Here is a 27,488-nt window from a genome sequence, read left to right as displayed (position 1 = left end):
TTTTCTCCTTACCTGGAGCGTAACTGGGGCTATTGGTAGGGTACAGGCTGGGATTGTAAGCAGGGGCCGCTGCCGGGTAGGCTGTGGGGTAACCTACAAAGACACAAGAAAGGCTCTATTGAGCAAGGCAAGAAGAAAAGCAGATTTCTGAGAAAACAGAATCCAGTTCATCCTCTTCATGGGCCATTTCAGACAGTATATGTGACCAGCTTTTATACTCTCAAGAGAAGAGCCACCAACACAATCCCGACACATGCAGATTTTCCTGTCCATTAAAAAACACACCAAAAAACAGTACAAGAAACATATGTCTATATGCTCACTGTAAAAATATTGAAACAATATAGAAATGTATATGGGAAAAGTGTAAGTTTACTTTTACATTCCTGCCACAATACTCTTTTCTCTAGAGGTAATAACAACTTGGCATCTATCCTTCCAGACAGTTCTCTGTGCACTTTTATATACATATATTCAGTGGTGTGCTGGTAAATATTTAACAACTGGCTCGAGGGGACTGCGGTGGAGCTCTGTTTTGTAGCACTTGCCAAGTTCCACAATGTAAATACTCCCACCATGGCCAATTTCAAGCTACCAACATTACGGAACGAGTAGTTGGGAAGAGATGCTTACAACTGTCTCGGAGAGCCCAACGGCCAGATCAGCCCACCACTGCATACTCTATAGGTGTCTTGCGTTTTTGAAATTTTTTCCTGGGGCAAAATATATGTATCAAAATTTGTGATTTTAACCATTTTAAGTGTATGATTCAGTGGCATTAATTGCATCCACGATGTTGGCAACCATCCCCATTATCTGTAAAACTTTTTAATCACCTCCAAACAAACTCTGTACCCGTTAAGCAGTAACTCCCCATTCCGTCTCCCTGTAGCCCCTTGTTAACATCTAATCTACTTTCTGTCTCCATGAACTTGCCTATTCTGGATACTCTATATAAGTGGAATCAAACACTATTTGTTCTTTTATGTCCGGCCTCTTTCACTTAGCATAATATTTTCAAGGTTCATCCATGTTGTAGCATGTATCAGACCTTTACTTCTTTTTATGGCTGAACAATATTCCATTGTATGGCTATTGCCACATTTTGTTTCTCCATTCATCCATTGATGGACACGTGGGTTGTTTCTGCCTTTTGGCTACTGTGAACAATGCTGCTATGAACATTGTGATGCAAGTATGTGAGTCCTGTTTTCAATTCCTCTGGGTTATATAACCAGGAGCAGCATTGCTGGGTCATATGATTATTATATGTTTTGCTTTTTGATGAACCTGTTTTCCACAGTGGCTGCACCATTTTACATTCCCACAAACAATTCATAAAGATTCTAATTTCTCCACATCCTCACTAACACTTGTTATTTTCTGGTTTTGATTATAGACATCTTCCTAGGTGTGAAGCAGTGATATCTCATTTTGGTTTTGATTTACATTTCCCTAATGCTTAACAACATTGAGCATCTTTTAATGTGCTCATTGGCATTTGTATATCTTCTTTGGAGAAATGTCTACTCAAAACATCTGCTCATTTTTTACTGAATTGTTTGTTTTTGTTACTGAATTACAGGAGTTTTTAAAATATATTCTGGATGGTAAACCCTTATCAGATACATAATTTGCAAATATATTCTCCCATTGTATGGGTTGTCTTTTCACTTTCTTGATCATGCCTTTGATGAAAAATTTTTAAAATTTTAATGAAGTCCAATTTATCTATTTTTTTCTTTTGGGCTCATATTTTCTGGTGGTACATCTAAGAATTCATTGCCAAATCTGAGGTCATGAAGATTTACCTTTATCTTTCCTTCTAAGAGTTTTATGGTTTTGGCTCTTATATTTAGATCATTAATCCATTTTTGTATATGGTGTGAGGCAGGGGTATATACAGTTTTATATTCTACCTTCAAAACACTTTAACATTATAAAGATTTTCCCATGTAATTACACATTCTTTAAAAACATTTAGTATCTTTAAAATATTCCATTATGTAGCTATATCAAATCATTTAACCATTACTCTATTTTTAGATGTTTAGGTTGTTTGCAAATGTTCATTATTATAAATAAGCTATGAGGATAACCTAAGTAAATTTTGGCTGCATCTCTGATTATTTCTTTAGGAACCAGTTCTAGAAATTAGATTTCTAGGTCAAAAGACAGTGCTATTTTTTAAAGCTCATCCATTCAACAAATACTTGAGTACTTACTTCGTACCAGTCACTAAGATCCCAGCCCTTGTGGAGCTTAGATTCTAAGATGGAGTGAGAAGGCAGTGGATAAACAGTAAATACAAACAAATATAGTCTTAAGTGCTACGGAAAAGAGAAAAAGGGCAGGATAAAGGACAGCAGGAGCGCCACAGTGTTGGGGGTGGGGAGAGCAATGCCATATTAAACCAGGTAACCAGCATAAGACACATTAAGAAGGTAAGATTTTCGCAAAGACTTGAAAGAAACAGAGTTAACCAAGCCAAAGGCTGAAAAGAGAGCATTTCAAAGGAAACAGTCAGTGCAAAGGCCCTGAATTCACAGTACATGGGACACGTGGGAGGAACAGCAAAGCGGTCAGTGTGGCTGAAGGAGAACAAGTGAGGGGGGAAGGCGCTAACAGAGGAAGTCAGAGACAAAGCGCTGGTCAGTTCCCAGAAGGCCTTCCAGGCTACTGTAGACTTTGATTTTTAATCAGAGTGAAATGAGAAGTCATCCTGGGGTGTTGAGCAGAAGAATAACATGACCTGACTTGTGTTTGAAAAGGGTCATTCTTATTGCTGTGTTGGAAACATACTGTACGAAGGGAAGGGTAGAGAAGCACAGAGGCTATTGCAAACTACTGTCAATAGACGATGGGGCTCACATTAGGTCTACAGCAGCTGAGATGACAAGAAAGTGACATGCTAAGAATATTCAAATACTGTGTCACACTGCTTTCTAGAAAGACGGTCAATTTGTACTTGCACTAGCAGTGTGTAAGTGCCGGTCTCATTGCTCCCTGTAGTTTTTTAATGCTCACTGGTATTTTGACTGACAATGGAAAGCTGATTTTAAAAGTCAAAGATTAAATCCTTAAGTCCCTAAAAGCTTCTTTGGGATTTGTAAATATTGAGCTTTAATAATGTATCTTTGTTAATATGCCTTTCCCTAAATCCTTTCCAACTCCAAAGAAAAAGAATCTCTCTTCCCCACCTCAATCATTTTCTGATTTCAGAACCAAGGCAGCCAACTTGTCACTTAATTAGCAATCTGGAGGTCTTCCAGTTCTCAAGAAAGTCAGGGGGTTAATCCGGGAAGCAAAGTGATCCAGTCTCATGGCTGAAATTTGTATTTGTCTTCATGAGAAGAGACTGCGCAGCCAAGGGTAAGCACACCTGTTACATCACTTCAGCTGCCTTTTACTTTAGGGGCAATTACAAGATCTTCCTTCAATGTTTCTAAGTAGAATTATTTTTAGTCACTTGATTTTGGCAGGTATCACAGAATGCCAGCATTAAAGGGAGCTCTATTTGGTCCAGTCCTTCCTCTTCTAAGGAACAGGACTGAAGGGTTAACCACACCTGAGAAGGCAGGTTGTCTTCGGGGGTTTGATCTTATCATTTTCTCTTCTTATGACCATGTCTCCCTTTATGGTGGCTGACCCGACCTTACTTACCTTTTAGCTTCATCTGTCCGGTAACTATGCCTGAGTTTAATATTGCTAGACCAGACTACTCTCCTCAACTCCTGACTCATATATTATAAGGCTGGTGCAAACATAATTGTGGTTTTGCAATTATTTTTCACCTTTGAAACCGCAACTACGTTTGTACCAACCTAATAGTATAGTATCTAACTGCCAACTCAGCATCTGCACTTGGATGTTTCCTAGACGTCAAGGCTATAGGCAGAGAGGTGACGAGTGGTCTCTGGAGCTAGAGCTAGGCTTAGGTTTCAACGTCAGCACCACTGGTAATTATCTGTGTGATCTTGGGTCACTTACTTAACCTTCTTGTGCCTTAGTTTTCCCATCTGTAAAAAAGGACGAAGATTACTTACCTAATAGGTTACTAAAAGTATTGAATTAGTTAAGATTTCAAAGCATTAGGAGCCAGGCACACAGTTAAGCCTTCAAAAAGTTAGCTATTAGTATTTCAAACTTAAAAGATTCAAAAATAAAATTTTACTTCCTATCTTCCCACTCCTTTCCAAGCTTACTTTGCAGATTTCTCTTCACCAGTGACAATTCCTTCTTCCAGCTCCTCGGGCCAGAAACCTTGGGACCACCCTTGACTCTCTGCTTTCTCTCCTACGCACATCTAGTCCAGCAGCTAATCCTTTCGGTTCCACCTTCAGAACATATTCAGACTCTGACCAAATCTCATGGCCTATACACTTGCTATCCTACTCCACGTCACCACTCTCTCTCACCTAGATGATTGCAATAGCTTCTCAACTGCTCTCCCTCCTTCTACCTTGGATTCCACGCAGTCTATTTCCCACCGCAGCCAGAGCAATCCTGTGAAAACATCAAGTCCAGTAATGACACTCCTCTCGTTAAGCCCCACAGTAGCTTCCCGTGACAATCACAGTGAAATCCTTTTAATGACCCACGTGGGCCTCAGCTACTTCTCTAACCTCGCCTACTATTTGCCCCCATGCTCATCGACTCCAGACACAATGGCGTCTGTGCTGTTCTTCAAATGTGTCAAGCACTTTCCTGTCTCAAACCTTTACCCTTTCTCTTCCCTTTGCCTGGAACTTTGTTCAAAGGTCCCCTTACATTCTTTCTAAAATAGTACTCAACTTTCGTTCCTCTCTATGTTCCTTAGTCTGCTTTTTCTTCACAGCACTTAACGCGACATACTCTGTTTCCTTGCTTATGAGGGACTATCTCCCACCACTGGAATCTATAAGCTTCAGGTTACAATACGGAGCACTTGCTAGTGTGTGGCTATTCCCTGTGGAGGTCTCCTCCCAGCACAGTCCAGAGATCTCCAAAAGGCTCTGCCTCCCCACCCCCAAGCCAGCAGGGAGCCTTCCAAGTGCTGTCCCCCAAGGCTGCCTGGATCTACGGAGGCTCACTGTGGGTACAGATACTGAGTTCAAATAACTCACCATGTACACCAGCTCTGACAATTAAGTTTGGGAACTTGTTGCAACGATGTTGCTAACCTGTTTTTGATATCAGAGCGATCAGTCATTATGAATTTGTACCAACTGGACAAACAGTTAACCAAGTTTACTATTTGGAAGTGCTGAAAAGGCTGTGTGAAAAAGTTACACAAAAACGACCTGAACTTTTTGCCAACAATTCCTGGCTCTTGCATCACGACAATGCACCAGCTCACATGGTGCTGTCTGTGAGGGAGTTTTTAGCCAGTAAACAAATAACTGTATTGGAACACCCTCCCTACTCACCTGATCTGGCCCCCAGTGACTTCTTTCTTTACCCGAAGAAAAAGGAAATATTGAAAGGAAGACATTTTGATGACATTCAGGACGTCAAGGGTAACATGACTAAAGCTCTAATAGCCATTCCAGAAAAAGAGTTCCAAAATTGCTTTGAAAGGTAGACTAGGTGCTGGCATCGGTGCATAGTTTCCCAAGGGGAGTATTTCATAGGTGACCGTAGTGATATTCAGCAGTGAGGTATGTAGCACTTTTTCTAGGATGAGTTCACGAACTTAATTGTCCGACCTCGTATTTCACCCACTGCTCATCCAAAAGGTATTTTCACACCTGCTATTTCACTTGAGACTCAAAACAACTAATGTTATTTCCCCCATTTTATAGATAAGGAAACAGAGGCTGGGGAGGTGAAGTGACTTTTTGGCTAAGATTATTCAGCAAGTCATTGGTGGAACTGGAAAGGAAATCCTGAAAGCAATGCCTTTTCCAGACCTACCAAATACCATAACTATGACGCGGTCCTTGGAAACATGTCTGCCCCTTCTGCACTTATCTTCTTTGAAGGTCAAGAGAAAAGACACTAGTGAGATTTTCTCTTTTGTATCCCAAAGGCTGTAGTAGTGATTGGGTTTCCTGGGATTCTGATGTGTACATTTTAATTACTTTATAGAGGTCAGTACAATCTAATCCCTTTTTCTTGTTGTAACTAGGATTAGGACGGAAGAAATGGAAAACTATTTTTTGATTCATATGGAAATTAGAAATTACTTTCAAGAGAAATCAGAGGACTTTTTCTGAAATGACTTGATCTTTAGAAAGTAAAAATAACAGAGTATCAAAAGGCTAGTGGAAGACTAGCTCCTTGGCACAGAAAGACAAAGAGGATTACTCCTTTGTGAGCAGGAGACACTGCAGAAAAGACATTTTAGGTCTGAAGATTAAAAAAAGAAAACTGCCCTCCACCCCCACCTCAAGGCCAGGGCGACCAAAAACCAAACAAGCAAAAAAACTTTAATTCTCTCAAAATAAAAAAAAAAAATAATAAAAAGAGGGCAAGATGAAGGAAATAATTTGGAATCTGCATGCTCTGAGCACTGAGCCAGGCACTTCTTTATCTGGTTTAATCTTCACCCTAACTCTATGAGATACATTATCAGCCCCATTTTGGAGATGAGGGTATTGAAGCTGAGACTTATCTTACACGGCTAGTAAATAGAGGAGGGGCTGAACCCAGGTCTGCTGAGTGAGAGGCCAAGTTCCTTCCTACAAAGCTCCCTACCGCTCTTCAAAACATTAGTCTACTCAGCATACACCTTATTTGGCTGCCGTTTTCTTTGCCGAGAGTCTTTTTGTTTGCCAAGATTATTTCACCTTCAAAACCTGGGAAAACAGGAAATTACTCTAGAGAATCAATTCAGTCAAAGATGGTCCAGTTAAAAAAAAAAAAAGCTATTCTGTTCCCAGTCAGTGTCCTAATATAAGTCATGATCATGTTACTGAAAAGCATTACTCAGGCAATAAATTACAGAGTTAGAAGAGGTATTCGAGGTGATTGAGTCCAATTTGCCATTTGGCTCAGAAATCCTCAGAAGCCAGCACAGCCTTCTAATGATGTTCTGCTAAGAACCTCTTCAGGCAGTCACAGCTCCTGTTTGAGAGCTCTGGACGTCAAGAAATTCTTCATTCTGAGCTGAAAATGTACCTGATAAGGAGTCCAACTCCGGACACCTTCCCAATCACTGACGCTAGGTCTACTCTCCCAGATCATGTCTGTTCCCTCTGCTCCAGGACAACTCTCCAGAGATACGAAGGTATCAGTTATTGTTCTTGAATTTTCTCTTGTCCAAATTCAACAGACGCAATTCCTTAAACCCTTCTCCATCCTGACTGCCACCTTTGGCCAGCCTTCAATTTACAAATCCCCTTCTCTTAAAACAATTCCACTTTCTTCCTTTGTTCATTCTTCTGCTGATGGTTTTACCCCCCATTTAAAAAAAAAAAACCTGAATTGCCATAAGTCCCTGGTGATAGGTGGGTGGTCTGTGAAGGCCTAAAGTGGCTTCATCCAGATTTCTTTATCACTAGCTGATCAGCATAGTCAGCATCTAGCAACTGCTTACTCTGTGCCAAGCGTGGTGCTGGGTTCTTTACACAGGAGCTTACAGTCTCATGGGGAGACAATACAGGTTATTTATACTGATCTACACGGAACATATATGTCATCAAATAATACTGGGGTGTTAGTGGCATGCTGAGGAGGAAGTGAAGAACAGGCCTGGGAGAGTTGAGAATGGCTTCTCAGAAGAAGAAACATTTCAGTCTTCCTTGAGCAATGAGGGGCAGGAGTTTGCTAGAGGTGTGTGGGGGTGGGGACAAAGAAATATGTATTCATTTCATGCACGAAGGCATGAAAATGTATATGCCATATTAAGGGAGTAACAAATAATTCAGTACGGTTGGAGTGTACGTGTGTGTGTGTGTGGGGGGTGGCAGGAAATGAAGACAAATAAGCCCACTGGTGATAGATTGTGAAGAGATCTGAATGCCAGGCTAAGGCATGAAATTCATCAATAAATAATAGGAATCCACTGGAGGATCTTAAACTGGGAAGTTTCAGATGTGTGTTTTACAAAATCTACTCCAGTGGCAGAGTAGAAAAGGGTTCAGAGTGGGAGAGATTAGGGAAGGAGGGGCCAGATAGGAAGTTATTGCAATAGGCCAAAGGCAAAGCTAAAACAGTAACAATGGGATAAAGGGGCAGGGGGGGAGGAGGGTTACAAACACGTTTAGGAGACAGAGCCTATAAAACTTCATCGTGATAGCAGAGTCTCATTTTTATTATTGTGAGCTGAAAGCCTACAAAGTAAGATGGAAACATTCTAATTGCAAGGTTGGTAGACTTTTTTCTTCCTTTTTTCTTTAACAGGCAGAAGGAAAGAAAATAAATTAAACTCTTGAATCGGTTCGTTCCAGAAAAAAGCCTGGCTCTGCATTCCTCTTACTGGCTGGGAGGCCTGGCTGCTGAGCGAGCTGCACTGGCGAGAATGTAGGTCAGCCGAGGCAGGCAGTGCTGCAGAACTGGCCCCGACCTGCCCACTGGACCGGAATCTGATGGAGCCTGTCCGTTGGCTTCAAGGCCCAGCCACCCAGGCTCCCACTAGTGAGCTCCAGGGAATTGTGAGGGTGTAAGTGAGGCCTTGCTCTTCTCAGGGGGAGGCAACTCCCGCTGAGGTAACAAGAAAAGGAGGAATATCCAGTGATCAATTATGCGCCAAGTTGCATCCTCGGGGAGAATTCACCCATCCAGATAAAAGGCCAGCAATCTCTGGGTCATTCATCTTGAGCCCTAGAATGAAGGCTGCTAAAACCAGAGCAGGCTTCACTTGATATGTCTTTAGTGTAAAAACAATATCATCCACAAAGAAAAAAATAGGAAAATAGGCTATGTTAAAGCTAATAATAAAATCGCTCATAGGTAAGCACATAAGGCCAAGTGTGTTGCTGTTCCTCAGGGGAAAAAATTCTTTTACAAATCTAAAAATATCTCCCAAGTTCCCTATCTGCCAGTAGGGGAGAAATTTTAATGGAAAGCAGATGGCCTATTCTTTCTCTTTCAATTGCCATTCCAGGAGTATGCTGCTTTTTTTTTTCTTTCCCTGCACATATGAAGCAGATGGGAGATACTCAGAACTTTACAGATTGTTTGGTGAATGATTCCTAACCTCCCTGCATCCATCTTCTAAAAAAGAGATAAAAGAGCAAGATGAAATTTTGCAGATTAATGATTTGGTCCATGAACCCCTTTCCCTCCCAGGTCAAGTCACTCTTTTATTCTAGTATTCTGTTTAAAGAGATCTGGTAAAGAGAAGAATCTCATTCATATTCAATAAAATATATTGAGATACTTGATTTTCCATGTGAAGAAAAAAATCTAGATCCCCACCTCACATTTCTCCAATTCCAGAAAGACTTAATAATTTTTAAGGACACAAAACTTTAAAAATTATTAGAAAAAAATATAGAAGAATATCAGTTTGATTTTGGGATTAGAAAGTATTTCTTAGACGAGACCAAAAGGAAAAACGACAAAAGGTTGATTAATTTAACTCATGAAAATTTAAATCGGTATGACAAGATGCTATAAACAAAGTTAAAAAAACAAGCACAGACTGAGAAAAGATGTTTGTAACACATTTAACAAAGGACTAATATCCAGAATAAAAAACTGGTATTAATAAGAAAATGAAAATAAACCAATAGAATCTAATCATGCAATTCACAAAACAAATCACTCAAATGACTAAGGAGGGGGAGGAAAGGAAAAGATGTTTAAAACCACACTAGTAATCAGCAAAACGCAAGTAAATGGAATTAAATATCATTTCATACCTATCAGACTGACAACAATTCTAAAGTCTGACAATATTAAGTGTTGGGAAAGATCTGAAACAATGGGAATTAAAGCATTTTGAAGGCCAATTTTGCAATACCAAATAAAGACATACAACCCTGCAATTCTGTTTCTAGATATATGTATGCCTGGGAAATTGGAATTTGAGTTGGGCCTTGTGGGATGGGCAGGATTCTGTCAGGCAAAGATAAAAGGATTGGCATTCCCAAATAAAAAGAACAGGATAAGCAAGGTCACAGAGATAGGAAAAGTACTTGAGGAACCACCAGGCTGTTTTCCAAAGTGTATACACCAGGAATATATGAGTTTCAATTGCTCCAGAAACTTGCAAGCCCTTGTTATTATCTGCCTTTTTGATGATAGCTATTTTGGGGTGCAAAGTGGTATCTCGTTGTTGTTGTTTTTTGTTTTGTTTTTAAGGAGGACTCAGCTCACAGTGGCCCACAAGGGGATCAAACCAGCAACCCTGGTGCCATCAGCACTAGCTCCAGCCAAGTGAGCCAAGCGGCCACCCCTCTCATTGTGGTTTTGATTTGCATTTCCTGATGACTAATTAGGATGAACAACTTTTCATGTGTTTATCAGCCATTTGTATATCTTCTTTGGAGAAGTGTCTATTCAGATTCTTTGCATATTTCTTAATTGATTTATTTGTCTTTCTATTATTGGGTTGTAAAAGTTCTTGATACAGCCTAGTTACAAGTCCTTTATCAGACAGATGGTTTACAAATATTTGATTCCCTTCTGTGGGTTGTTTTTTTGCTTTCTTGATGGTGTCCTTGAAGCACAAAATTTTTAAATTTTGATTAAGTTCAATTTATCAATTTTTTTATTTGGCTGCTTGTATTATTGGTGTCATAGCTAAAAAAACCCTGCCAAATCTAAGGTCACAAAGATTTGCCTTCAGGTTTTCTTATAAGAGTTTTTTGAGTTTTAGCTCTTACATTTAGGTCTCTGATCCATTTTGAGTTAATTTTTACGTATGATATTTGGGGAAAGGGCCCTATTTCATTCTTTCATACATGGACAATCAGTTGTCCCAGCACCATTTGTTAATGGTTAAAGCACCATTATTCTTTCTTTCCCCATTGAATTGTTTTTGGTACCCTGGCTGAAAATCACTGACTGTAAATGCGAGGGTTTACTTCTGGATACTCAATCCTACTCCATGGATCCAGGTCTAGCCTTAAGTCGGAACCACACTGTCTTGAAGACTGTAGCTTTTAATAAACTTTGAAATTGGGAAGTTCTCCAACTTTCTTCTTTACCAAGATTGTTTTAGCTAATATGGGCCCTTTGAATTTCCATGTGAATTTTAGGAACAGCTTTAGGAACAGAATTTTAGTCAAAATCTGCACACAAGCCAGCTGGAATATGGATTGGGATTGTGCTGAATATGTAGATCAATTTGGGAAGTATTAACGTCTTAAAAATGTTGTCTTTCAATTTATGAATACTAGATGTTTTTCCAATTTAGACTTTTAATTTTTTTCTACAATATTTTGTAGTTTGCAGAGTATATGTTTCGTACCTTGTTAAATTCATTCTTACATATTTTATGCTGCTGTTTTTATTTTTATTGGGAAATACTGGGGAACAGTGTGTTTTTCCAGGACCCATCAGCTCCAAATCAAGTCGTTCTCAATCTAGTTGTGGAGGGTGCAGCTCACTGGCCCGTGTGGGAATTGAACTGGCGACCTTGGTGTTATGAGCACTGCGCTCTCATCAACTGAGCCAACTGGCCCCCCGCATATTTTATGCTGCCCACGTTTTGATGCTACTGTAAATAGCAGTGTTTTCTTAATTTCATTTTTGGATTATTACAACTGTATAGAAATACAACTGATTTTTGTATATTGATTTTGTATCCTGCAGCCTTGCTGACTGAATTCATTTATTAGTTCTAACTTTTTTTTTTTCTGTGTGGATTCCTCAGAATTTTCTATATAAAAGACCATGTCATCTGCAAATACAGATAATTTTACTTCTTCCTTTCTAATCTGGATTACTTTTTATTTCACATTCTTGCCCAAATGCTCTGGTTAGAACCTTCAGTCCAGTGTTCAATAGAAGTGGTGAGACTACAGACAGACTTGCCTTATTCCCAATGTTAGGGGGAAAGCATTCAGATTTTTTCTATTAAGTATGTTGATAGCCATGAGTTTCTCATAAATGTCCTTCATCAGGTTGAGGAAGTTCCCTTCTAGTCCTAGTTTGCTAGACTTTTTTGTTTGTTTAAATCACGAAAGGGTATTGGAGTTTGTCAAGTGATTTTTCTGTGTCTATTGAGACGAGTATGTGGGTTTTTTTCCTTTAATAGGGTATATTGCATAGATTGATTTTCCTATGTTGGATGGATCTGGTACCCCTGGGATACATCCCACTTGGCCATAGTGTATAATATAATCATTTCTATAAATTATTGGATTCATTTTGCTAGTATTTTGTTGAAGATTTTTGCACTTATATTTAAATGGACTACAGGTCTGTAGTTTTCTTGTGTTGTTTTTATCTGCTTTTGGTATGGGGGCAATTTCAGCCTTATAGAATTGGTTACAAAGGTTCTCCTGCTTTTATTTTTTGGAAGAGTTTGTGGAGGGCTAGTGTTAATTCTTATTTAAATGTTTCTTAGAACTTACCAGTAAAGCTGTAAAGTTGTCTGGTCCTGGGCTTTTCTTTGTGGGAAGTTTTTTTTCTTCCTAGTTCTATTTGTTATAGGTCTATTCAAACTTCTATTTCTTCATAAATCAGTGTTGGTAGTTTGTGTCTTTCTAGTAAATTTGTCCATTTCACCTACGTATCTTATTGTCATTCAATTGTTCATAGTATTCCCTTATAATCCTTTTTATTTCTGTAAAGTCACTAGTAATGTCTCCTGTATCATACCTGAGTTTAGTAATTTTAGTCTGTTCTCTTTTGTTCTTGATCAGTCTAGATCAAAATTTGTCCATTTTGTTGATCTTGTCAAAGAACCAAGCTTTGATTTACTGATTTTCTCTATTGTTTTCCTATTTTTTAATTTCATTGATTTCACTCTAATCTTTATTTCCTTTCATTTACTTGCTTTAGGTTTAGTTTGCTCTTTTTCTCCCCCCAGTGTGTTAAGGTGAAAGGTTAGGTTCTTGAGTAAAAATCATTCTTTGTTTTTAATGTAGGTATTTCCAACTATAAATTTGCTTCTAAGTATTACTTTAGCTAAGTACTACTTTAGCTACATACCATAAGTTTTGGTAGGCTGTGTTTCATTCATCTCCAAGCATTTTCTAATTTACTTTGTGATTTCTTCTTTGACCAACTGGTTATTTAGGAGTGTGTAATTTAATTTTCACATAACTGAGTTTCTTACATTTCTTTGTTATTGATTTCTAATTTCATTTCATTGTGGTTGGAGAGCATACGTTGTCTGAGTTCAATCCTTTACATGTATTGAGAGGTGTTTTATGGCCCCAGCACATAGTCTATTCTAGAGAATGTTTCATATCACTTGAAAGAATTATATTGTTGGTATATCCTGTAGATCTGTTAGGTGTAGCTGGTGGACATGCTGTTCAAGTCATCCATTTCTCTGTTGGTCGGCTGCCAAGTTTTCTATCCACTGCTGAAAATGAGGTACAGCAGTCGCCAACTATTATTGCTGAATTGTCTCTTTTGCCCTTAATTTCTGTCAGTTTTTGTTCATGTATTTTGGGGTTTTGCTGTTAGGTGCATATATGTTTATAACTGTTGTATCTTCATGATGGATTGGCCCTTTTATCATTATAAAATGTTTTAAAGTCTATTCTGTGTAATATTAGTACAGCCACTCTAGCTTTCTTATGGTGCTGTTCACATGATCTTTTTCCATCTTTTTACCTTCACCCTTTCTGTATCTTTGAATGTAAAGTGGATCTCCCATAAACAGTATACAGTTGGATCTTGTTTTTTTTTTCAATCCAGTATGACAATATCTGCTCTTTGATTTGATACATAGCAGATTTAATGAAGGCACTGGAACAGTAGGATAGGACATGTTGAAAGTGAGTAAATTTTTTCTTCGATTTTAATTTTTTTTCAATTACAGTTGACATTCAATATTATATTAGTTTCAGGTATACAGTATAGTGGTTAGACATTTACAGAACTTATGGAGTGATCCCCCACCCAATAAGTGTAGTACCCAGCTGGCACCATACACAGTTATTACAATATTATTGACTAGAATCGCTCTGCGGTACTTTATATCCCTGCGACTATTCTGTAACTGCCAATTTGTAGTTTTTAATCCCTTCACCTTTTCGACCCAGCCCCTCAACCCCCCACCCCCCCAGAAAGTGATTAAATGTTGATAATAAAGAAAAGGAACAATGACAGCTTGAGGAGGTAGAAGGATCCAGAGGATTTTTTGGTGAGTGGGGGGGATGGGATGGGTGGGGAATGGAGGCAAGACATTTCCCCCCTTAAGAACGAAAGAAATTAGAGGCATAGCTCTAAATGCATCTTTGTTTATACTCAGGTTAACACTCACTTTTACACTCATTTTATTATCATGAAGCCTGCATCCTTACAGCCTTTCTTAGCCAGCCCTTTCCCAGTGCTGAAATTAGTTGTGCGCTGGAAGGCCAGAAATCTTTTTAGAATTGTGTATGTTAAATGTTACTACCTGAGTGACTGCCTTCAAAAGTGAGCCATGTACACAAGTAGTGGTCAATTCAATTAACTATTTACCCGAATTCTTAATGTGTTCTAGGAGCTATAATAAACGCATAGTGAAAGGACAATCCTGTCCTCCATGAATTCACCATGTCATGGGAGAGACAAGCAAGCACAGAAGTAACTGGTAGGAGGCATCCTGGGGTAAAGGTCACAGAAGGAGCTACAAAGTGTTATGGGAGAACAGGGAAGAAAGTCAAAATGAATTTTAGCACTTAACCTGTTTCCCTGTCCCACCAATCTGGTCTGGCTTCTGGATTGCAGAGGCTGCTGCCACTCCAAGTTAGCTATAAGAGAGATCTTAAGTAGAGAGTTGTCTGTGCTCAGGCCATGCACCTTCCCCTACTGTTAATTCAAACAAGTAACACTGTTGTGGACACTGAGAGCAGGTGTCAAGCTGAGACAAACTGTATACTGTTACAGACACATTAAGAGCTTTATTTACAGGCAGACCTAGATTCAAATCCCAGCTCTTTTACTTATTAGCTCTATACCTTTGGGCAAATCACTTCGGCAAAGACTGAGTCTCAGTTTTGATACTTTAAAAATTAGACACAATCATTAACTTACTTGCTCGGTAAACATTTTTTGAGTATCTACTCTATGCCAGGACCAGTGTCTCTTTTCACTTCTGTATCTGTATGTGGGCTGGCTAGTGGGGTAAACAGGGCAGTTCTCAACTTACTTTGTTGAGAACCCATCGGAACACTCCTACTAAGAGTCAGGAGGAGTTTCCTGTTCTGGCCATCGTGTAGGAGCCATCCTAGTCCAGTGGAAAGAACAGGGGCTCTGAAGGCAGGCAAATGTGGGTTCAAAAGTCAGCTGTGCCACTTATCAGACATGAAATCTTAGGCAAGTCCCTTTACCTGAGCCTCAAGAACACAGGGATATCCTATATTGTAGGCTAGCAAATTAAAAGCGGTAGCATGCAAAATACATACCAGCATAAATACTTGGCACACAGTGGTGAGTACTTCACTAAATCCACTCCTACCCCTTTCGTTTAAAGTTCCTTTTGGGAAGTGACTGAGCTTGCCCATGGATTTGAAGGCATTTAATGAAAAGCCTCGACATCCTCAATCATGTCCCTCACCTCCTACCTTTTGCTCTCCCTTCCATGGCATGGTTCCAGGTAATTAGGCCGATTGCTGTTTGGCCAAGCACAAGCTGGAGAAAAGCAAGCTACTAGTCAGCATGGTGTTTTGTGGAAACACTGAATCAATCACTATGCTTTGATCGCACGTTAATTTTTAGTGTACTTTTGTGCGTGTGGGTATATTTACAATCTTTTGTGCATTTTAAAACATTTTCTCTAAAAAATTTGTAAATAAAAGTGTCCTCACATTTTTGCCTTTTTATGTTTCATTCATTACAGTCTATTATTTTTGCTTTGTGTTACTGGTTAACAGTGAAAGTTACAGCAACCAACAGGGCGTTATCTGAAACAAATCTAAATGACCCAACAACCCATAATTCCTTACATAAATTAAGGTGTTATGGACAGTACATAGCATATAATCTCATTTTTGTTGAAAAATAATGTGTACGTATGTTCATTTCAAAAGATCTAGAAAAAAACGATATACCAAAGGGTTAACAGTGATTATCTCTGGCTCAGGAGAAATTACGGATGTTTTTCTTACTCAGTATTTTCTGATTTTTCTAAAATGAACCTACATTGTTTTGAAAATGAGGAAAAACAACAAAAGAATCCATAAAATGATCATATCATTGACACTTAAGTAAGTTTAATTAATCTTCTATTGTTACACATTTCACCTGTTCCAAATAACAGCTCCTCATCCTTCAGGCAGAACCAGGACTAGAATCCAGATACCCAGATTTTCTAGTTATATGTAAAACTGTCCTAGAAACTTTTTGGGCTCTAAAAATTTAAAGGGACGACATTAGAGACTTGTCAGCCCATTGGTGAGGTCCTAAAGGAAGTAGGTGGGAAATAGGTATGATACACACACCACGAGTGGGTTTTCAAATAAACGGAAATAGGGAACATGTCTTTGGTCAAAGATTCCCAAAGTGCTTCCATTTCAACACGTTTTCTGTTCAGAGATGCCACTAGTATACTACGTGACCTGGGCAAGGCCCTGGAAATCCTTATCAAATTCTGAGTCTGTTCCTGTGTCTGCAAAAGAGTATAAATGAACATCTCCCATATTTTTTACAGGTGAGAAAACTGAGGCTCTAACGGTTAAATAATTTGCACACAGTTATGCACAAGTGACAGTTAAGAATGAAATCAGATCAATCTTATAAAGAAGAATAAGGGTAGGGGAATGGTGGCTCTGAGTTATTTTATTTTTTCCTCTTAACACTAAGGAGGCATCAGTAGATCTTTGCACAACGCAAATGATACTGTACACTCTACTGTGCTGGATTGAATTAGAAGGTGTATTGAATTACAATTAACTCATGGCCTCGTCTTAACAGCTGAGTAATTAGATCAAGCTAATCTGAATTTTATTGCTTGTTTTATTATGGCCTATAATCAGTTGAAATTATAGTGGGAAGTTCAAGAGTCTTACACAAAGGCAACATGCTGAAGAGAAAGAGGATCTCCTAACCCTGAGTAGCTGGATGATCCCAGGCAAGTCACTTAACTATTCTGTACCTCAGTTTCCAAATCTGTAAAATGGGAATAGCATTATCTTGCCCTGTAATTATCAAGGTATATTAAGTTTAGAAATCCCAGGACTAGGAAAAAGGGGGATTCCCCAAGTTATGAGAAAAATACCTGAGAAACACATTCTGGCCTCGGTACTCCCAAGAACTCAATAAAACGCATAATAACCACGCAACCAATCACATCAGCCAGAAGAAGCCTGGGATAAGTCCAGATTATTCCTTCTCCCTCACTCCCCAAATCCAACATCAAGTCCTAACTTATTCATTCATATTCCACAAATATTCAATGTCTACTGTATGCCAGACACCGCTCTGTCTAAAAATGTCTCAAACATGTCCTCTCCATCCCCTCCATTCTTTCCAGTCTTCTTCCATCCCTAAATACCACCCCTAGTTCAGGTCTCTTGACGGAATTATTTTAAGAACCTCCTAACTTATCCTCTAACCTCCATTTTCTCTCTCCAATACATCCTGCTCACACATCCAGAGAGATCTTTCAAAAATGCCAATCTATCCACCATGCCTAAAACTCTCTGGTGGCCAAAGATAAAATTCCAAACAAGTATCCAAACGATAATGGTTATTTCTAAGGACAAAGTTCCAAATTTCTTAGCATGGCATAAGGACCATACGAGGCTGGACCCTATCCATCTAGAGATTTCCGTTCTTGCCATTCCTGGCCTGGCACTGTACAATTCACAAACACCAAATGCACAGCTGTTCTAGAATACTCCATTCGACTGTCTGTTTCCATGTCACTGTTAAGCTGTCCTCAGTCCTTGGATTGTCCTTGCCTTGCCCTTCACTTCATGTCCTTCTTTCAAAACCCTTCACTGACCTTTCTGTCTCCAGGCTAGATTAAGGGTCCCTTCCGGCTACTCCCATAACTGGCTTTTCTTACACAGTTCTTATCAAATTATATTGCCCTTTTCCTCAAATATTCATCCTCCAATTTGATGGCTCTTGAATCAGCCCAGCGATGACCCCCTAAGTGTGGTACTCTTTGCCCTTCCGTGTCCAGACAGGGCCTTCTGCTTGCATTCTCACTGTCCAATCCATTCTTTCCAGTCTCCTTTCATCCCTAATTATCAAGCCTGTGGCTGGGGCCGTGGGTCTCGCCAAGACAGACTCACTCACCAGCTCACCAATACTTCTCTGCTGACTCAACTCCCAGTGTAGAAAAAGGAGCATAGACTTTAGATTCACATATAGGTTCTAATCCCAGTTTTGCCATTTCAAAGTCTGTGAATTCAGGCAAGTTATTGCTTCCACTCACTGAACTTCAACTTCCTCTTACATAAAATGGGATAATAATTACTTGGCAGAGAGTTGAGATGACAATAATGCTAGTAATAAAAACAATATTGTTACTTATTATATATTAAGTATCATGCTAAGCACCTTATACTGATCTCATTTAATCCTCACCATCCCTTCATGAGGTAGGTTCTATTATATTTTTTTATTTTATAGATGAGGAAACCACTTAGAGAATTAACTTATTTGCCCAAGACATCGTGGCAGACCATGGCGCGCTGACCCAGTGCTCATTCCCAACCTCGTCCGCCCTTCGACACTACGGAGGCTGGAAAAGCTCCTTGCTGTCCAGCCCTTCCTAGCCCTTAGCACTGAGTAGCCAGGTAGCCCGGTTCTGACCAATGATATATAGAAACGTCTCCTGGGGAATTTGGGGAATTTTACTTTCCTAGTAAAATGACAAACATCACTGATGGTCCTTTCTACCCCTTTTCCTGCCTCAGTCACAGACATGATGCCAACACCTGTAGCAGCCACCTTAGATCAAGAGTCAGAGGACACCGATCTTGAAATCACTGATATAATAAAATTAGTGCCACCTGCCACTGACCCCCCAGAATTTTTACGTGAGAAAAATATACCTATGTGTTTAAATTACCATTAGTCAAGTCTTCAAATAGCATCTTCAGGCATTTTACACGTGATACAGAATAATCAAATGATGCGGCTAAGATTCAAAACGAGGCAGTCTTAACCACTAGGCTGGATGAGAAACACTTAGCACTGTATTTGGTAGAGAACAAGTACTCAAATGATGAAAATGATAATAATATAAATTATTCCACTTTCCTCCTCGAGGCTCCAAGCTCCTCTGGAAACTCAGGCCTATCAGTAACCTAAATCCCACCAGAGCTGCTCGGGACAGGTCACCCTTTTGGATACTGTACCCAGCCCTCTTCTCCGCATCTCTGAATTCAGTTCTCCCAGCTCAGGGTCTACCCTAAGGAAGGACAGGGAGGGAAGGTCTGCAGTCAGGTCCTGGCTGCTCGCCCCTACCCACATGACGGTACCACAAAGACTCCAGGTCTCCGGCCATGCAGGTGTAACATGACAGAGTTCAAGGAACTCAGCATCAACTTACAAGTGTGTGTGACAGCACCTGTGGTGATAGTGAAGGCCCAAACTTCTCTCTGGCAGCCAGAGACCTTTGGAGGTAACAAGAAGTATGGTTTTGTAGTTTAAACAAGACCAAAAACTACTGATTGTTCTGCCTCTTTTCCTCCTGAGAACAGTAATAGCAAAAATTTGATGTAGACACTTAAATTGAAGTACCTCCCCCACCAGCTGAGCAATTTTCAAGTCATCACACTTTGACCTCACCCAACATGAGTCTTCTAAAGCCGGTTTTTGGGGCTAATTGTTTAGTCTTCCTAAGATGTGCAAGGAAAAAGACAGGATTGTTGGCCATCTTCTTGAAAACTGTAGCGTCTATTCCTGGGTCCTGGGTTTAAGTTGCCTGCCCACAGGCCACCCCATCTGAGAAGGGGCCAGCCACTCCTGTCATAGGGGACACATGTGTCATAGTGGACACATGATCTGTTTCTAAAGCTGTTTGAGACTCAAGGGTATTTTCCACGGGAATTATGACATTCACAATGGCAAGATTCCTAGACAAGATCATCGAATTGGGGGAGAAGAAAAAGCCTATTTACTGAACATTTTCTAAATGGCAGATATGAATATCAGAATCACTTAAGGCAGCATGTAAAAACAGATTGCTGGGAACCTCCTCCAGAATTTCTGATTCATAGTTCTGGGGTAGGGCTCAAGAATTTGCATTTCTAACAATTCCTAGGCCTGGGCACTAGACTTAGAAGCCACCGCTTTAAGGTATAAATCAATCAGTCACTGAGACTTTGAAAAGCCACAACTGGACACCTTCAGATACCTGAAACACCTATCCAACCCTAAGAAGACATTCACAATGTCATGCTATTCATCTTGCTTAGAGCTTTTTAAAAAAATAAATAAATAAAACAACAACAACAATACCTTCCCCAGCCCTCCCCACCAATACACACAAATCCCTAAAAGCCAATAGTGACAGATTTCTACAGGTTTCTCTTTCCAAATGCTTCAGGACACTGGGCAATGCCTGTGCATTTTCAGAAGAGGAATTCTCCGAGGAAGAAATTCTTTCTTGCCCGGCCTCGGGAAGAAAGGACGAGTCAGCAGTGGAGGTTCACCACTATCCCTAAGTGTGCACAGACTATTTACCACCTTAACTGCTACTAAAAATACCCCCGAAACTTTAAAACAATGATTCTCAAGCTTTGTCCACAACACATCTATGCTCACGACAGTAATGATAAGGGGTGAATGGGTAGGATGGGGAAGGGAGAGTGTGAGCGGGCGTCCTGGGCGAGGGGGAGACAAACAAAACCAGGTAATTCTGAGATATTAGTACATTTCATGGCAGCTTAGGAGCTGTCAGCGTGTTACAGGTGAATTGAGATACTGATTCCTTAAGCTCTCGGGAGTCTGGGAAGGAAGCAGGGCACGGGAGCTCCTGGGCTGCCTCGTCTGTTGATTCAGAGTTCTCTACAAATATCATTATTTTCTGTGTGGAAGCACAGGCTTACAGCAACTGTGAATCACTGCTGTAGAGAACAAAGACATTTATCCCAGCTCTGAAGTCAATTTGCCAGAGACTTAGGGACTCTGAAAAGGCTTCAGTATTATGGGCTTAATCATTTAGTCACTTATTCATTCGGCCAATCAATATTCACTGCAAGTTTACGTCGTGTTGGGCACTTGTTAAGCGCTGAGTGCCTGCGAGAGCAATGAGAGGTACAGAAATATAAGCAATGATCAGGCAGCAAACACAAACCACATGCTAGCTCAGTGGTTAGACTAGATTCTGGCTCTGCCTCTTTCTGGCTCTGTGACAGGGACAAGTCTCTCCATCTTTCTGGACTTGCGTCTATATCTACTAGCACACTTGTATAATAAGGATTAAGTTCTCAAACTGGGTACAGGAAACCTGGGGGTGCTCAACAATACAGGTATATGAAAACACTGAATTAAATATGGTATCCTTCCTGGGATGTTAATATTTACCAGATGGTAAATAATTCAAAGTATTTGTTTTACAGAAAACAACTATGACTATATAATGGTGACTTAAGGTAAAATTCATATGAGTTTTGAAGATAACACATAAACTTCAAATAAATTTTAATCTTAGAATACCTGCTCTGGGCTATTTCCCCATCAATCCAGGAATGAACTTGTTGTCCTCTGATGTCAGATATACTTGGGTGGGAAAGTTTCCAACACATTGTGCTTGGCTGATAATACGTGCTCAACAAATAGCAACCACTATTGTTAGTGAGCAATAGATGTGATTAACCCACCCACAGGAGAAACAAACTTACTGTGCAGTATACGGAGCTTAAGAGAGTGCCCGCTCTACTCAGGCGTTCTTTTTCTTTCCAGGCTCTAGACTTCTTCAATTTCTGCTCTCAAACCCTGTGATTATTTGGGAAGTAGACTCTAGAAAGCAGGCTAATTCTGCCCCCAAATGCCAGAGAGGTGTCTTCAAAACACACAAAAAAGAATGTTTTGGCATTAGTCAAGTCGCTAATTTCATCGACCTGCTAGCCTCCCTTGGGGCCTCAGCTGGCTGGCTGAGCAGTTAACCTTCAGGAAAAAAACAGTCAGTCCACCCTCAGACCCAGCTCCACTCTTGACTAGTTTTATCTTATTTAAAAAGCTCTTCGAGATCAATTATCTCCTTAAAGTCTCATAAACAAGTGATAGGTAGGGTAGGAGTTATTTTTCCTACTTTATAGAGGAGAAAACTAAGGCCCTTGGAAGTAAAGTGACTTGTTCAAGTTTTCAGTCAGAGGCAGAGCCAGGAATCAAACTCAGGTCTTCTGACTTCTATGGGGAAGGGGGTTCCCCACTATATTAAGCAACAGAAATCATTCCAGTGAGAATCTTTGCAACATAGCCAAAAGCTCTTCAAATCTTTTGTCAACATTCCACCAATTTTCAGCTGTACTCAGAACCACCAAATTATATATCTTCTTTGACTAAGAAAGAATCATAAGTAACTACATAGAAAACGAAATTAAATTGCATCCGTGTATTTAGCAAGAAATGGGAACTCACTCACTGGTGGAGGCTATGGCTGTACCTGACCTTTCACAGGAGAATACTTGTGGAAAGGCTTTCGTGGTTTCCTGTTGGTCTTGCTCAAGAATGTCAGGAGCTCTGGGGCAAGAAGCCCTGGACTGACAGAAGATCCTGACGCAGTAGGACAGGGTCTGAGCAGGGTACTGGGCTCACTTCATCTTCCCTGTTTCTGAACCCTTCATTAATGCCAGGGTATCCAAGAAGGGGTACAGAAAATTGTATTCAAGAAGGGGCAAAAGAAATAGATTAAGGGAATGAGGTAGCCAGTTGTTTTACAAAGAGAGAGAGCTAACAGAAATGTATAGATTAATGCTCGGAAGGTTAAGAGCTGGAAGGGAAACTTAAACAACTCAGGTAAGCCCCTTATAGCCTGGATGGGAAAGTGAAGGCAAAAGAGAAAGGCAGGAAGGGGCATTTGAGATCTTGCTCCCCATAAATGTCATCCATTTGGCTCAAATAAACTCTTTATGAAAATTTAAAAAGAGAGAAAGAGACAGAGACGGGCAGGCTTTGTCTAGTGTCTTGTAGTCGTTAGGACCGACCTGGACCTGGAACTGAGAACTCCATCCATCTCATGCTTCGAGACCCCGTTCCAGGCGTGGCTTCTCAGAAGTCTTTCCTGACACCAGCCTCTGACAGAGTTGTGGCCTCTCCCGTATACCCACCATGTTTCCACAGCAATCTGTGCAACTATTTATTACGTTAGGCTCTGGGAAAACAGTGGTGCATCCCTATGAGATAGCATTTATCTTGATGGACTATAATTGTTTCCTTACATGTCAGTGTCTTCCCCATTCTTACAGATCAAGGGAGGGGGGAGTCCATGGAGGGGCTGCTGGCTCCTCAAAGGTGGGGCTCCCTAGTCCTAGAAACTGCAAAGACAACCCTCTTCCCTAGCTTATCACTGGGAGCAGTGAAAGGAGCACATATTTTAAGACAGATCAGCTTGCTATAACAGAAAGCACATACACTTTGAAATCATAAAGACCCAAGGTCAAATCCTTCCTCATCCATTAGAAGCTACACTATACACCTGACCAAGTCATATGACCTGAATTAAACTACCAGTTTCTTTAACTGTAAAGGAAGAGTACTACAGGGTTTGTGATTAATAAGATTACAATTCATATATAAAGTACCTAGCATGTGCTTCCCAAATGGTAATTAATATTCTTTAACAAAATCATTACTGTTACTAACAACAACAAATGTTTATTCTAATGCACTGTATTTGGTACTTGTTTACAAATCATCTCACATGGATTTTCTATTTCCAGTAATGTGGAGGAAAAGATAACCTGAAAATCTGCCTACTGCATAGCACCTAGAAAAGGTAGATAAAGGATAACAAATGTTATGTTATGTAACACACAAAGGCAGAATTGAGATTTTAAGAAAGAAAAAGAAACTGAAAATCAGGAACTGTCACAGCAAGCTGAATTGAACTGCTCCAGGAAGGTTTCTTGCCCTGGGCAATCAAAGGGCTTGCTTTTTAAAGCCACTGGGGGTGGGAGATGAGGCGCTGGGCCGTGGAGAGGCCATGAGCTAGGCCTCAAGTTCCCCTGCATAAAGCTGAGGCCTTAGTTGAATCATATTATCAGTAAAAAAATAAATAAGTAAACGGACTCAAAAGTACAGAGAGACAACAGGAAGCTTAGCTTCAAAAAGAAAGTTTCCCTAAGAATTTGAAACTTTGGACTGTGTTAAAACTGAATTTATTCTAGTTGTGTGCGTTTATACTACCTATGTGGTCCTAGAATGTAGGATTTTTAAGAGAAGTTAAAACAGTTCCAGGATGATACTATTCCTTGGTGATTTGTAGAAACAAAGACGATCCTCCCTCTCTCCCTCTGGAAGAGCACTAATTATCTCATTTAATTCTCACCACCACCCTATGAAATAGATAATATTATCCTAGTTTACTGAAGAAAAAATAAATTTAGGGAGGTTAAGCAACTTGTCCAAAGTCACCTAGCTGTCATCTAACAGACCTGGGATTTGAAGCTGGTTGTTGTTCATTCAATCAAAAAACATTTACCAAGTTCTACGATGTGCCACGCAGAGACAGGTCTGTTCCCTTGCCAGCATATCACACTGCCTCACCTTGTTTGTGTAAACCAATAGATAAATGCAACTGTCCTCTTCCTTCTCAAGTTTAGCAATTCAGTAGGAATGAAGGCCGCCAGGATCACAGGAAACCCACAAGATTCCCCTGGGCTCTGTCTGCCAAAGCAGCTCAGTCCTCTCTGGCCAAAGCATAGAGGGTTGCTGGAAGGAACACTCTGAACTGGGAAGGGAAACGGTAACAGGCTCCCCGAGCCAGTGAGGCATGGGGTTCTGCCCAATGGGTCCTGGTTGGTGAAATAACCATACAATAGAAGTTCAAACAGAAAATACTATTAAGGATAAATTAAGATAATAAAAGCTGCTCCGATCGACACAAACATAAGAAACTCAAAGTTAGTGATGACAGCTATAGCCCTATCAGGCTCAACCTCTGATATGTTTCTGAATGTTATTTAGGAGCATTAGGAAAACCCTGATTTATTACACAAACATAAGTAGCTGCAAATGTTGGCAATGTTTTGTTTTGTTTTAAATTAACATGCATTCTTAGAAGCTTCAGTTAACACATTGATCAACTTTTGTTTATGCGTGCTTTGTAATAGTTCTAAATATATATATATTTTAAATCAAATCAAATATTTGAGGAATTTCTGAAGCACCCTGTAGTGTTCTTATAGAACCAAATTCAGAACAAGCAAAGTTCTCAGATCCCTGCCATCAAGACCATTACTGAAGCTTTCTGAGCTTCATTTCCCACTTTGCCCTTTTTATATATGCTTTACTCCAGCTAATCTCCAATATCTACTGTACTCTGACCATACCTCCTTACCTCCGTGGGGTCGTCATACGTTCCCTTCACCTTGGATTTAAATTCATCGTATTTTTGAAGGCCGGTGATATGTAAAGCACCGTGGTAGCAACTTACATACATTTTCTCACTCACTGCCATTACCATGCATCCTGCCCATCTTTATTTATTTGTAAATAATAACAACCATTATTAAGCGTTGACTTTGTGCCAGATAAGAGACGCTGAGTGCCTTACACTAGCTCATTGAATCCTTATCGCAGGCCTATACAATAAAGCCATGCTATTGCCCTCATTTTACAAGGAGAACATTGAAGCTCTGGAAGGTTAAAAATCCTGCCTGAGGCCGCATAAGGGAGAGAATGCTTCCTGGAAAAGTGCTGTCTGAGTTCAGAGCTGAATTCTTAAAGATGCAGTTGTCAGGGGACAATGGCATTCCAGACAGACGGACAATATACATAAAGCCAGAGGAGTAGGAAACTGGTACGCAGTTCAGGGGGAGGAAAAAAAAAATCTGCCTTCAGAATCATCAGACCTGGGTTCAAGTATCTACATTTTTGTTTTGTGGCCTCTTACTGTGACTACGGCTTTCTCACCTGTGACATGCTGGTCATCAACGGCACACGGAGAACCGCTTTAAGATCAACGTGCCCACACAGGGCAGGCCCGTGGTTCGCAACAAATAAATTTACCTTCCTTCCTTACCCCTAGTTGACAACTCAATAATCCTTACCTTAGTCTTAATGTCATTTCAATCTCCACTTTCTGTAAGTTCCCAAGCCTTAGCAGAGCTTTTGGAGGACAGTATACAAAAGTCATTCAGCAAGTTATTAGGTCATGTCCTTAACCGCCGTTTCTCAAAATGAGAGCCGTCCCACGCCACTCACCTGTGTAGGCCATGTTCTTGGGGTTGCCATAAGGAGCCCCGGGCTGCACGGGGCTGTAAACAGGGTTCATCGCAGAAGACTGAGGGTCCTACAGAGAAACACAGAGAACAGCCTTGATTATTGATTCCTCCTTCTCCCTGACTTCAGCTTCCTCTCTACAGTCTTCAGTTTACACTCACAGAAGCGACACAGTATAGGAGAAAGAGGACTAAACAAAAAGCCACTTGTTTGTACCTGGCCCTATGCTGGACATTTTTCCCGCTATACGGATGAAGATACTGGGAAGCACAGAGGGGATACAACTTGCCTAATGTCAGCTGAGGCCTTTGGCTCTCAGTTCAGTGCTAGTTCCACTACCCCACAGACGATTCTGTCGCTAGTGCACTGTGTGGCACTGGCCAAGTCACTTCCCCTCTCCGGACTTCACTGCACTGATGCGAAACCAATTCGTTTAGGCTCTCCGAGGTCCCTTCTAAGAATGCTAGTCCAGGAGTCAGGAAAGCAGACACTTCTGTTCTCCAGGGGAGCCCAGGTGCCTGACGAGCACAGCAAGTGTCTCCCCCACTCTTTGCACCTACAGAGCACAAGACACAAGCTACTACCAATAGCTTTGAAAAAAACGGGTATCTATTGCCATTGATCATTTTAATGCAAACAAGGAAACACAGCCAAGACCTCTTTCAAAATTTATTCAAGGGAAAGAAATAAACTTGGAACTTTGTGTGTAGTAAATATCACCTGCACAAGTGCTCTGTTATCTTCATAAAGCACGTTCTTCATTCTGATGAACAGAAAATCTGTCATTAAGCTCTACTGGCCAGCCAATTTGTCCCACCTTGCTTAGGGAACCATCTCTGATAAACAGGCCGACACGTGTTTGAAAACGTGTCTCCAAATATATTATTTACACTTCATAAAAATCAAACAATTCCCTCCTAACTAGGCTCACATGATAGATGGGCAATTTTTTAGGTTGTTAACTTTTCCTGTAGCACCTCAGGATAGGACACAAGTCAAATAAAGGTTGAAGACAAGCAGTTAACAGCTGGCTTGAGGACAGGACAATTGCTCAGCGATTAATTAGTCTGTCCAGGGTTCTGGAATGAGAGGTGGAGAAAAGACGGGTT

The 27,488-nt window shown here is 40.3% G+C and overlaps 1 protein-coding gene across 5 annotated transcripts in view; it reads right to left on the bottom strand.

Moving 5' to 3' along the window:
* FAM168A (family with sequence similarity 168 member A) overlaps positions 1–27,488 on the bottom strand; it is a 189,122-nt gene that overhangs the window by 25,973 nt on the left and 135,661 nt on the right. For all 5 annotated transcript variants that reach the window (XM_074335805.1, XM_074335806.1, XM_019744364.2 and 2 more), the window contains 2 exons: positions 26,362–26,449; positions 13–93 (listed from right to left, as the gene is read on the bottom strand). In XM_074335805.1, the coding sequence (XP_074191906.1) occupies positions 13–93; positions 26,362–26,431 (151 nt within the window). In that variant the 5' untranslated portion in view covers positions 26,432–26,449. The remainder of the gene's footprint in view (positions 1–12; positions 94–26,361; positions 26,450–27,488) is intronic.

Source organism: Rhinolophus sinicus, linkage group LG06, assembly GCF_036562045.2.
Source record: "Rhinolophus sinicus isolate RSC01 linkage group LG06, ASM3656204v1, whole genome shotgun sequence".
In the NCBI taxonomy this organism is placed as follows: domain Eukaryota; kingdom Metazoa; phylum Chordata; class Mammalia; order Chiroptera; family Rhinolophidae; genus Rhinolophus; species Rhinolophus sinicus.
Note: the sequence above shows the minus strand (reverse complement) of the source record. Positions and strands in the feature narration are given on the sequence as shown.